Source organism: Ascaphus truei, chromosome 1 (genome assembly GCF_040206685.1).
Source record: "Ascaphus truei isolate aAscTru1 chromosome 1, aAscTru1.hap1, whole genome shotgun sequence".
Lineage (NCBI taxonomy): Eukaryota > Metazoa > Chordata > Amphibia > Anura > Ascaphidae > Ascaphus > Ascaphus truei.
In genome coordinates this window covers 120,376,792-120,390,468 of record NC_134483.1, presented here as the reverse complement: position 1 = coordinate 120,390,468, position 13,677 = coordinate 120,376,792, and the positions used below count along the sequence as shown (strand labels likewise).

Genomic DNA, 13,677 nt, shown 5'->3' with positions numbered 1-13,677 from the left:
CCCAAACCTGAATCTCATCCTGGGAGTACCCCTATAGTCCCACCCCCTCCCAACACTGCCCACAATTTTCAATTTAGCCCAGTATCTGAAGAGGAGATTACACAAGCGCTCCTCAAACTAAAACTAAGCAGCCAATGTGGACCCGACTTACTACAATCTAGGTTCCTACGACTTGGTGCCCCAGCCATTGCCAAACCAATTGCGTCGATAGTCAACTCTATCCTGTCTGCAGGCCATATCCCTAAGACCTGGAAAACTGCCAGAGTTGTCCCAATCTTCAAAAGTGGGGACAAAAACACTGTCTCAAACTACAGGCCAATCTCACTTCTCCCAATTCTATCCAAAGTTATGGAAAAATGTGTCCACTCCCAATTAAGCGAGTTCTACACCAAGACAAATTTCCCTAGCCAATTCCAGTCTGGGTTTCGTCCCAAACACTCCACCGTAACTACCCTGCTAAAAGTTTGCAATGAAATCCAGTGTGGAATGGAACGGGGACAACTCACTGGTGCAGTATTCCTAGATTTTGCAAAGGCTTTTGACACAGTTGATCATGCTATCCTGCTTAACAAACTCCAGAGCTCTGGAATAGGGAAACATGCTTTAAACTGGTTTCAGTCCTACCTATCAGGAAGATCCCAACATGTGTCCATCTCAGGCTCTAACTCCAACCCCCTGGATATCACCTGTGGTGTCCCGCAAGGCTCTGTTCTGGGGCCCCTACTCTTCTCAGTGTTCATTAATGATCTTCCCACAGCTTGTAAGGAAGCCTCAATACACATGTATGCAGATGACACAATCCTGTATGCACACAGCCATAGCCTCTCTGACCTTCAACACATACTTCAGTCTGACTTTTTGAGACTCGAAAACTGGATTTCCCAAAACAAACTGTTTTTAAACACTGACAAGACTGTAACAATGGTATTTGGGACCAAGACTAAATTTGTAAAGCTTCCAGTGACTGAGCTCCTGATTAGAACCAACGCTAAAACCACCCTAACACCTGTCACTAGTTTTAAATACCTGGGCTTATGGTTTGACTCCCACTTAACATTCGGGATGCACATTGATACCCTGACAACCAAGACCTATGCCAAACTAGGGGTACTTTACAGGAACAAATCCTCCCTAAGTCTCCTGGTCAGAAAGCGTATTGCACAGCAGATGCTAATGCCAATTATTGACTATGGAGACATAGTATATGGCTCGGCTCCTCAAACCCACCTTAGCAAACTTGACACCCTCTACAATTCAATTTGTCGTTTTGTTCTCCAATGCAACTACAACACACATCACTGCGAAATGCTCAAAGAACTAGATTGGTCATCACTAGAGTCTAGGCGCAAAGTTCACCTTTCCTGTCTCACCCTCAAATACTTTCTGGGCAAGCTACCCAGCTACCTGAACAAGCTCCTCACCCCTACCACATGCAGTACCTATCACCTGAGATCAGACTCCAAAAGACTATTCATGGTCCCAAGACTCAACAAAGTATCCGGACGTTCCTCCTTCTCCTTCCGTGCACCCCAAAACTGGAACAACCTACCAGAGACTCTCATATCCACCACCAGCTTAAGTTCTTTCAAATCTAAGGCTGTCTCACACTTTAATCTGGTCTGTAACTGTTTCATAAGCTCATAATATATATTTTCTTTAACTGTGCATGCAATGTCTTGTATATAAATGTATACCTTGTTCATTTATGTAACTGTATTTGTAACCATGTATTATTTGTTTTACTCTGTGCCCAGGACATACTTGAAAACGAGAGGTAACTCTCAATGTATTACTTCCTGGTAAAATATTTTATAAATAAAAATAATAAATAAATAAATAAATAGAAGGGATGGCCATGGGCACGACATGTGCACAAACCTATGCCAATCTATAGTTAGCTTGGTGGGAGGAGGTTAGCATCTTTTCTGAAGCTATACACACACACAGAACATAGATGTATGGCTTTGGTATATAGATGATGTCCTGCTCATCTGGAAGTGTAGTCGTGAAGACCTGACTACATTTTTGGCACTAATCAATGCCCTTGTAGGATTAATTGGATGACCCCCAATCCTATTGGTTCTAGAACCATGTGATGGCAGCCATTTTTGGTTTTGCTGACATCATCTTAAAGGGAAAGGAAGCAGAGCCCCTCTGATTGGCTGGCTTCCCTCCCTTTTTGATGATGTCACATCCTTAGAAAAAAAATAACACCTGTCACATGTTTATCCCAGCCAATCAGATTGGTTTGGAACCATTTGTCAGTCAAATGTTACGTCACAGACCTTATATAAGGCCTGTGCAGTCTAATTTGATGCCATGAAGCTGCAGAGGGAACATTTTCCCCCAATTGGATTGTAATGGACTGTACAGATGAAGAAAGAAGACCCCCAATTGGATTACAATTAACAGATGAAAATAAAGAAGAAAAGAACTTACCTCAGGCACGTGGCTGTTGAGGATCATTGTGTCTTTGGTTGAGAGCTTCCTGAGACCCCTGGAATCGGAGGGTGAAGACATCTAAAAGGTAAGAAAAACTATTGATTGTATGTTACTTTAATTTTGCAGGTTTTTTCATTGTATTTTTTTCCATTGCGCATCGATTGCCAATGTATTTATCTAAGCCCCTTTAGGGTCAAACATACATACAGTGACAAGCAATGATTTATTTTGGCAAATTCTTGCTTTTAAATGTATTTTTGTTTGCTTTGGTTGTTAATGGTCGTTAAAAGCCATTATAGCGTGATACTGCAGTGTTATCACTGCTTTGTGAATAGCAGAGCAGGCAGTATCGCGCTACAAGGGCATTTAACGACCATTAAACCACTTATCACAGCTTTGTGAATCGGCCCCATTGTGTGTGTTTTAATGCATTTATTTGATACTCACCTCTGGTACACTGTATGTCTTCCTCTTTCTATTAAATGCGCTTATGATGGTAAACTAACCCTGTGTGTGTTGTTTATTTTTTTACATTTTTTTAAAGAAGCAAAGTTACGTATCTTTCTCTTATTTCATGATGAATTCACCAAATAAAATAAACTTATCAAGAAGACTAGGGATACTCTGGTGTACAGGTGGAAGTATATTTTTCACACGGTAAACTACTGTAGTTGGTCAAGTTGACACTAAAGGAACCGGATTTCCTATCAACAGAGAGTATCTAACTAAAAAAGGGGACGCAGAAGGGGAGAATGTACCCCAGAACTTTCATTGCGTAAGGTATTTTTTGGTTGGTAACATATTTGTCAACTCTTACATTTCTGAATAATAAACCCAACTTATACCAAGACCCTTAATGAAAGTCCCACATTATCAGTGTATTTACCAATGTGTGTGCCAAGTGTATTCCCCTATGTGACTGCTATTATCTGAACCAAATCATATACCAGAGGCTATAAAGGCTATATATTGGCGATATCAAATATTTATATTTTAAAAGGAAATGCATCATCCCCCTTTTCCCATTTATCTGATGTGTACTTACTTTTCCTCTTAGCACTTGTTTGTTCTCAGTTGAATCTGACATTTGATCAAATAATATAATGTTGTTCACGCTTTTTTCTTTCAGTTTATGCTTCTTTTCTTCTTCCTTTTTTCTCCTATAGATTTTTAGTTTGTTAACCTAAAGTAGGGAAGCAGACAGTATTTATTTATGTATTTATAAAAATTTATACTAGGAAGTAATACAAGTATAAAATTCATATCAACATCTGTGGTAAAAGCAGATACTAAATAGTTGTGCTCTACTCATTTGAAATTATTGCAGCTTAATACCCAATATCTGTTTTGCTAGATGGATTGTTTTAGCAATTCACAATAACTCCTCAGTAGGTTACAAAGACTGCATTTTCATACAATTTACCATATTTTCTCTCATATTTGTACTATAACTAAAAAAAATCTGTAGATTGTAGACTCTGAGCTTCCCAGATGTCATTAAAGCTTGGCAAAATAAATTAACCACAAGAAATGATTGCAATTGATCCAACCATCAAACATGGTAAGAGATATGCAACAAATTCACAGTGTATTTATGTACATACAGTAAGGCTATTTTTTTCTGCTTCTTTGCTGCTTGCAACAACAAGGAAGTGCTTACATTATCTTTGTCTGTGATATGTTAGTCAGGTATGGATAAAAAAATAAATAAATCATTTTAATATATATGTAGCAGTGTGTACTCCCCCCCCCCCCCTTCCTGTGGGAGATACACAGCTTCAGCTAGCTGTGTGTGGTGTGGATACCTGTTACTATAGGATCAGGAGAGCTGAGTTGGATCTGCATTGGTATGGAGATCAGGACAGGCTTCTTTCTCTGTCGTTCAGCCGTAGTGGGCTCCAGGGTGTCCAGAGATCAGCCCCCACTATTGCATACGTCTCCCTCCTGTCCAAGGACTGACACTTAGACAGGAGTGTAATGAACAAGGGTCTTTATTGGCAGGCATTCACTGCAGAATTCAATCTTAACAGCAAAATGCATGTCAATCAATCCACTGTTGGCATGGCACTTTTTGATCTGCCCCATTAGCACAAGGGGATTGAACTTTATCATGAAAATTCCTGCTCAGCACAAACAGTGACACCACACAAAAGGTCATAGCAAATGACATTCAAACATTGCTAAAGTGTAAGCCTAGTATAATAACAAATTTGCTGTGAAAATATTAATAACTGTGTGATATTTAAAAAAAATCATTATTTACACAGATTAAACCACTTTAAAAATGTCACTGTCATTGGCTAATTTTAGTCCTAGAGAGACTGGGACTAGATGTGGATTGATTTTGATATACAATCCTAGAGAAGATAGGTACAAATCAAATTAACTGTAGGAAATGTAGTCGATATGCGCTATATCACATTAGCAAGGTATTCTCCATTTTTATTATATTGTGCTCAATGCTGGAAAAATGTATAGACAGGTAAACCAGCGTTGTGTATATCTGGCAATAAGTATCTAACATGCATTCATGATGAATAAGTTACACTAGCTTTGCTATTAAAGCTGTATACAGTACATACAGATATGAGGAATATGTACTGTACATGTACTGTATGTATGAATACGTTTGCGGCAGTTTGCTCCAAAAGACGGAACAAAAGTTTTTTCTTGTGTCAATTTGCACCAGCAGCATATGCACAGTATATGAAACTTGGTCATCTAATTTCTTATGTTCAATGCATAAATATGTGATTTCAGGGTGATCCAATCCAGAAGTTATAATTAATGAACAACACAATTTATTTTCTAGCGTCATCTTAAAATGTACAAAAGCGCAGTTTAGCACAACAGTGCTGGTGATCAATCATACGATGAGAGATATCTAAAACTCCAATCTCGGGCCACAGGATGTCCTCAGGGAAAGCGCTCTTGAATGGTGCTCCTACCAAAGCTACAACACATGGGTCGGCGATGGATAAATGGAGGAGAGGGGGGGGGGGGTTGATGAAAGATTAAAACAGCCCCAAATAAATCCTCTGATTGCAGAGGAACACTCTCCTTTGCTCGTTTCGGAGTTTTAACAAGAGTTCAAAAGAGTCCGCGCTTCACAGTGACGTCACAAAGTGAAAGGATACCAGCATAATGACATCTTACACAGGAAAGCCCTACGTATTTCGTCACGCCACAAAACATGACTTCTTCAGGGGTTGTTGAAAACGAGATCCAACGCACTACGGATTTGCTGAATAGAAAAATGTATTGTGCCACATAACGTTTCGACCGTAAAGGTCTTTATCAAGTGACAGGCACTTGAAACGTTGTGTGGCACAATACATTTTTCTATTCAGCAAATCCGTAGTGCGTTGGATCTCCTTTTCAGCAGTTCAGATCTGGATTACCAGGACAGGTACCCATTGAACCAGCAGCACTGGTAATATTGAATGTATTATTTAATTGTGGTGTGCAGCATATCACCTTTGTTCTTCAGAGGTTGTGGGTGGCACTTGTGTTGGTAGTCCTAACCATACTATGAAAGCTTAAGCAATATACCCGGTAAAGTAGGAAATGTACTTGCCATCATGCATATTAGGCCTGACATGGCAAGAAAGGCCTCAACCCCCAAATATGGAACACACCAAAAAGCAATGGATCTCATTCTCCAGACATTGATCTGTCCCTGGGCTAGACAGCATGCAGGAAGAAGGAATGAGGGTATAGGGTGCTAAAAACCCTCAGACTAATAAAAAGCTTTCATTCAAACCTAAATATAGATACCTGCAACTGCTAGACTCTCTTCAGTGAAGCAGCACTGCAAGAACTGGAAAAATAAACTTGAAAAGATTAAATGGATATTGTTGACCTCAGTGAAGTAAGAAGTGAAGTAAGAAGAAAATGGACAATCAGTGGAATAGGCTTAATTATTAAAAAGAGATGGAGAAACAACATAGTGGAGTATGAAAGCTCAATGGGCAGAGCAGCCAGAATCATCATTCGGTTGACATATACAGGCTTCAAATAATCCAAGTGTATGAACTAACATCAAGTCGCAAAGACAATGAAGTGGAAGACTTCTACTAAAGGAAATGATAACCTCAAGATCATTTTGGGAGATTACAATGCAAAGAACGGTGCCCAGCAGGAAGACGAAACATCAGTTGGTAACTATGGTTACAGTACCAGGAATGAACGTGGAGACAGATTGGGAGGATTTGCAAAATTTGAAGACTTCAAAATCATGAATTCATTCTGCGAGAAGAATCCAAATAGTAAATGGACATGGAATGGACCCAATAGAATCAAGAATGAAATTGACTGTATCATAGTCCGCAAGACACGTGATTGAAGACTGCACAGTCCTTAACCGTTTAGACACAAGGAGTAATCACCGATGGTTTCATTTGAAATTACCTCTGAATGTTAAGATGGAAAGAAGACAAAAATAATCAACATCGATAACCTCAACAAAAACAGCAGAGAATTTCAACAGAACTGAAAAATCCCGTTACCTTGCTCACCATGCATGGGGGCACTTTAACAAGTTATTATGAAGATTGTAGTTTAAAGCGCATACAAAAAATTGGAGGAATCGCTTACAAAAAACAGGATAAGACAATATCTGATAAAACAAAACAATTACAGAGGAGATGGCAAGAAATCAGGCAATCTCAAAATGAAGGAATAATAAGTGAATATGCAGTGCTGTGCAAGATGATGGCTCAACAATAAAATACTGTGTACTTATCATAAAGAGAGTTGAGTATTTACAGTATACATGAAATTATACAAAACCACAGGGCATAATCCAGTAGAGGAAGAACAAGAAGAAACAACCAATGAAAAACCATGCTTCCTTCGAGAAGAAGTGGCAAAAGCGATAAAATCCATGAAGAATGGGAAGACTCCCGGGGAAGTAGTAGATAAAATACTTGCAAAACTCTTTACATGCTGCTTCAAGAAGAGTACAAATTCCAAAACAATGGAGCAATGCCATAGTTATCCTTATCCACAAGAAAGGACACAAAGACGACCCCAAGAACTACAGACTAATCAGTCTACTTCCAATCCCGACAAGATTTTTAGACAGATACTCACTGCACTTTATGCCTTTTGTTATAATCTAAAATAAACTAATCATTTTGAGCTCTTATGGAACCTTTTACCTTGGAAGGGATTGCCCTCATTTCTAGGCATGTTTATCAGATTGGGGTTTTAGTCAATGTGTATATTTTTCTTGGAGACCAGGTACTTCCAAGATGCAAACCCTTAAATGAATCCTGGAAGTGGCAGCGTAATTTTAGTGTGTAGTGATGGTTTTGGTGGGTGTGAGAGCTAATTTATTGTGTCCTTCAGGGTGGTTGTTATTAACCCCTTTCATACACACAGAGATGCACACTGGTATGCATGTATGTGGCACAACTGATACTATGAATTATGTGCAGCTCAATATAGATTTTTTTTTTTTACATTTATTTAACAGTGTTTTCGCTTACTTGGAATGTTAAAAACACTATTTTGATTAGATCTAAATGTAATTATGTGGTTATATCCTTCCTAAGTGTTCTACTTCTGGTGTTGTACTGTATCTAATCTTATGTTGATTAATTTGGCATAATCTTACCTGAAACTTTTCCAATGTCAGTTATGCACTGTGCACTTAATCAATCCAGCACTATTATACACACTATTTCCACCTTTTCATTGGTTGCGGTAAACTGTTTCCATTTGCATTTCATGCTACAATGCATGTATTTACTGGACAATTGTATCTGGCACTTAATATTCTACAGACAGTTTATTACATCTTAGACTGAACACAAATCTTACCATAAAAGCAAAAATACACAAGACCAATCAAAGTAGGAAACACATGCTTTCATGGATAAATAGAGATAGTTACCATGCATGCAAGTGGAGAACAAACTTGCACTGGAAATACAAGAGCTAAAAGTGCTTATTTACAAACCCCATGCACACAGAGTACGCCCATTAACTCTATTGCTAAACAGCAGAAAATTATACAGTATACTTGCCCTTACTGTATATACAAAGTTATTTTTCGCAGTGCTGAGTATCTGTATGACAGAATTTTCTTTGAACCGTCACCGCATAAAGTTTTTCAGCCAGAAATAGATATATGCACTCAGTTAAAGGAAAAATAGGTATTTGCGACCATTTATTGAATATACAAACAAATGATCTTTTGTATATTTAAAAAAATGGTCTAAAACAGGGGTGCGCAAACTTTTTCCTCTGTGCCCCCCTGCCTGCTCTCTCCCCTACTCACACTCCCTCCTTATCTTGTCTCCGGCGTTATGACATCCTGTGACCCCGCTGCGTTATTTGACACGCGTTGCCAGAAGCCGCCGGAGATCAGGTAAGGGAACTTACAGAGGCCTTGCGCGTTCCCACGGCATTTAATTTAAATGCTTTGGGGGAAGAAAGTGGGGCCTCTGTAAGTGCCGTACCACCCTCCAGAAAATCTATCACCCCCCTGGGGGGCGTGCCTCCCAGTTTGCGCTCCCCTGGTCTAAATAACTAATGAAGTACCATGCTTCCTTCGAGAAGAAGTGGCAAAAGCAATAAAATCCATGAAGAACGGGAAGACTCCCGGGGAAGATTGAATTATTACTGAAATCTTGAAAGATATTGGGAAAGTAGTAGATAAAATACTTGCAAAACTCTTTACATGCTGCCCTTTTCACTCAACCGAGTGCGTATATCTATTTCTGGGTGAAAAATGTAAATTAACAGGCACAATTCAAGGCTTTACCACTTTCTTATTTGTCAGGGGAATAACAGTAAAAATTAATATTGTAAATTATTTTATAGATTTGTTTAGTTTTAATAATGAAAAAATACTACCAGTTATAAAAAAAAATAAAAATAAAAAAAGGCTGCCACTTCTATAATGAGAAATGAAACTGAATTTCAAATCCACTTAGGCCTAGATACATCAAGCTGCGTTATCGTAAATTGTGCTATTAGCACCAGAAATTGTGCAATATATTTTGCATGCAATACAGAAAGCGCTTACAGCAATATCACATATTTAACGTTAACATTACTGGACACTCGTAATTAACACCAGAAAAGTATATAAATGTGTGATACATGCTTCCTGCAGGTGTTACCTTACTGTTTTCGCCTAAATACCTGAAACGTCACTTTATCTTTCTAATGCTTTATCTTTAAATGGAGCCCTTTGGAATATTTTTTGTGGAGTGGAATCCGAGGAGGAGAGATAGTCATACCTGAACCCAGGGAGAAAGTTAGGAGGGTGAGAGAGGAAATTGCTGAGGAGGAGGCGGCACAGGCTGCCAGAAGGAGACACTTAAGGCCTAGGGTGTTTAGAGAGAGGAATACCATGGCAAGACTCACTGTGGAGGAGGTGGTACAGAGGTATCGTTTGAGCAGTAATGTAATAATGGCTGTTTATGAAGAGCTAAGGAGAGACTTAGATCCTCTGACTAAAAGGACTCATACTGTGCCTGGTTTAGTCAAATGATTATGCTCATTACATTTTGTGGCCTCTGGATTTTTCCAGTCAGCTTTGGCAGGTGTAAACGGAATAACACAATCCACCTTCTCATGCTGTTTAGGCAAAATACTTCATGCCTTAACTAGACGTGTTAAGAGGTACATATCATTTCCAAGTGAGAGGGCACAGTGGCAGGATAAGACGTATCACCAGCAACCCTTCTGAAGTGCAAGGGGTACTATTAGAAATGGCCACACGTTTCCGTGACAGAGGATATGATCCGAAAGAAATTGAGGGAGCATTGACTAAAGCAAGGGCGCTAAACTGGAAAGACCTACTGGTACTGGTCAAATAGGACGCGGGCTCTAACCACTGTAAAGATATATATATATATTTAAACATAAACATTGGAAGTGACATCACTTCAACAAATTATGAGTTATGAGTTTAGCTACTGTATCGGAGCCCTGGATGCTCCTTCTGACTCCACAAGTTTGCACATGTAGACTAGATGTTGAGGGAAGAGGGGTGGTTGTGGTGCTAGCTGATGCACTTGCAGCTGGCATTGCCTCAGCTGGCACAGCTGTAGCGAGTAGTGGGGTTTGTGGCCTTATATGGACATTGCCTATTCTATGAGGCCGCAGGCTTGATCATTATTAGAATTTGGCTGCATAGTATCGTGTTACAAATTCTGTGTCATATTTCTGAGGCAAATATTGTGCTGCTACAGAATAATGTTTTTTTCTAGTTTGGCTTTTCGAGAAAAAAAGAATTGCACATATTAGATTCTTTTTTTTTTTTAAGTAATAGCTCTTTTTTCTGCTGAATTTCTATTTTTGAGGTTGAGGTTTTAGTGTGATCTCTCAAACTTTGCTCAAGCAAAGCAATTATACTGGTGAATCATGTTCAGCTTATGCATCATTTCTTTATGATGCTGCACCTGTGCAATATGTAACTACAGTACATGGTTTCTGGGGAAAACAGGGGCAGCTTGAGTGGTCTGTGTGCCCATTGAGTATGTTGATGTGGCCTGTTGATCACGTGCTTCTCTGTAGCTACCCTGTCTCTGGTGGCGGTGTGCCAGTATCCATTGGTGATATAACACTGTCATATTAGGTCCTCTACCTGTCCCTCTTCTGTGTTTGGTTTGCTCAGTCATTTTAGCTTTTGATTTTTGCTTAATGTCTGAATTTCCTTTCTTATAGTGCTTGACATACAATAGGATGATCCCAACTTCATATTTCTCATCTGCTGCCTCAGTAGCAGGTTCCGTTTGGGGAGACAGGACAATAGCCTCTCGTCCTCCTACCCTGCTGTATTCCTGGTCTGACCTCTTCCACTCTTCACTCCTAACACTACCTCTGCTCCTCAATTCTCCGCTCTTCCCTCCCCACTCCCTCTGCTCTCCACTCCACACTCCCTCTGCTCTCCACACTCCCTCTGCTCCTCTCACCTCTGCTCTCCACTCCTCATACTCCCTCCGCTCCTCACTCCTCTGCTCTCCACGCCTCACACCTCCACACTCCACTCCCCAGTCTTCAGCTCACTGCTTTCAGGTCCCAAATCTGCCGCTCTCTTCTCTCTGCTTCCCAATGCTCAGCTATCTGCTCTCTTTTCACTCGCCACTCCCTCCACTAGCCACTCCCTCTGCTCACCACTGCCTCTGCCTCTCACAACAATCAGTCACACTCACAATAATCAACAATACACACCACTAAACACTATCACACAACAAAAAGTAAGACACAGACAAATCAAAACAGACACAAATGCAATCACATGCACAACAATGATAACAAGACAACACATGCAGAACACAAAATATAACTCTCAAATTTCACAAAAACTTCCAACTCCTTATGACCCAGTGCCGGGGTCTCCAAACTCAGTCCTCAAGAGCCATCAACAGGCCAGGTTTTATGGATATCCCTGCTTGAGCCACCTGTGCTAAATCAGTGGCTCAGTCTTCAATTGAGCCATTGATTGAGCCACCTGTGCTGAAGGATATACTGAAAAGCTGGCCTGTTGGTGGCTCTTGAGGACTGAGTTTGGGACCCCTGACCCAGTGTGTACTCTCTCCATCCAAACTGTTAGCGTGTTTAAGGCTGTGGCCATGCTGGCGCTGACCTTGCTCATGCTTGAAGAGCGGTGACATCACCAGCTCTCCAAGCATGAGCGTCGGGTGTCCTAGCTATTTCGCAGGTGCGCGCGGTGGGCGTTGCAGGCAAGCTGAGCGCGGTTCAAAGTCACTTTTTTTTATTTATGTAAGCGCCAAGCGTGTGCGAGTGTGTGTGCCGCGCACCGCGTGGATGTCAAAATTTAAATTGCGGGAAGTAACCTCGCCAAGCACCGCGCGGTCAGTGGGGTCAGTGGCAGCGTGGCCGCAGCCTGATGAAAGCATGGGTTTATACATTTTTCAACATAAGATAGTCTCGCAAACATTTGCCACCATTTTAGCACCGTTGCAATATTTTTCAGCCATTTTAACAGCAATATGATATTTATCGCATCATGTACCTCAATTTTTCATGCCACATTGTGTGTCTTTTCAGACGTTCGAAATTTTGATGTACACCTACATATTTGTGTGGTATTAACACATGCATTTAAAGGAGCGCGATATTAATTCACGTTTACTGATGTTTGATGTATCAAGGCCTTAATGTGTAAGGGACCTGCAATACATTTCAGAAAGGTGCTGTCGGCCTCCCTGGCAGTGAAGATACTAAAGCGGAAAAAAAAATCAATCGGCTAAAAGAAAAGCAACAGAAAAAATGCAGAGGTAAAAATCCTAAACAAAAATCTGTATATCCAAAAGACAAAGTAGAAAAACATGATAGTATTTCTTTTAAAAGGGGTGAATGGTTATGTTTCTGTTCATACAATATTCATCAACTGGGGACATCAAATAAAAAAATGAACGCCATAAAAAAGTTTCACTTTTGCACTTTGTTCTGTGTTCTATTCACAAACTTTTTTTTTTTTTCATTTAAACCATTTAGTAAAATACGTGACAATGCATACTGCGGTTATGTTTTGTCAAGTTGCACATAAATTGTATTACTGTACAATATATAAAAGTAAGATTTTTTTTCTAAACAAATCAAGATGTGCATATTAATATGACATTATTTATAAAAGAACTACCAAATCAAACAGCAATACCCAAATAGTTACCATTTCCTGAGGCGTTTGCGTCTCTCTTATTCTTCCAATATCTCCTCCAATACAGAACTTCTCTCTGTGTTTTTCGAGTAACAAAGAGGATCTAAAAGTCATGTTGCAACTCGGGCAGCGTAAAAAGTCTGTCATTTTAAATCGTGATAGTAACAAAAAATAAAGGTATTTTAGTACAAAATTCAACACATTTGTATTTCAAAGTCAGACACCGAGATTCCCATCTTCCTCTTTCTGCTAGTGTATTTATGTGAGGGCTCCGATCTTTAGTTATCCTTTTTATTGTAGCTCTGTAGAAACACATAAAAATGCCTTTTCAAATTAGACTAGGAAGTTTTGTTTGACAAAGTGACCAAGTGACAAAGCCTCAGAGTTTTTTTGGCCCCTCCTTTGTGCCTTAACAATGTTAGCTGGGTGGCAACCTGTGTTTGTGTATAAATAGCCGTTCATTACTCAAGGCAAAGCTACTCATTGTAAAAGGCCCGTGAGTGACACCTACCGTACAGTTCAGCTATGACAGCCTGTAAAATACCATTACATTTGTGTATCTGCTTGGTAAGCTAATGTCTATAAATGGC

At 39.8% G+C, this 13,677-nt stretch overlaps 1 protein-coding gene across 3 annotated transcripts in view; it reads right to left on the bottom strand.

Annotated features, from left to right (window-relative positions):
- LOC142491530 (coiled-coil domain-containing protein 17-like) overlaps positions 1–13,455 on the bottom strand; it is a 75,333-nt gene extending 61,878 nt beyond the window's left edge. For 2 of the 3 annotated variants that reach the window (XM_075594237.1, XM_075594247.1), the window contains exons 1-3: positions 13,100–13,455; positions 3,488–3,625; positions 2,440–2,520 (exon numbers count right to left, since the gene is read on the bottom strand). In XM_075594237.1, coding sequence (XP_075450352.1) covers positions 2,440–2,520; positions 3,488–3,625; positions 13,100–13,234 — 354 coding nt within the window. In that variant the 5' untranslated portion in view covers positions 13,235–13,455. Of the gene's footprint in view, positions 1–2,439; positions 2,521–3,487; positions 3,626–11,375; positions 11,504–13,099 lie in introns of those variants that run through there. The other variant, XM_075594254.1, reaches the window with a different exon arrangement.
- Positions 13,456–13,677: the final 222 nt, after the last annotated feature.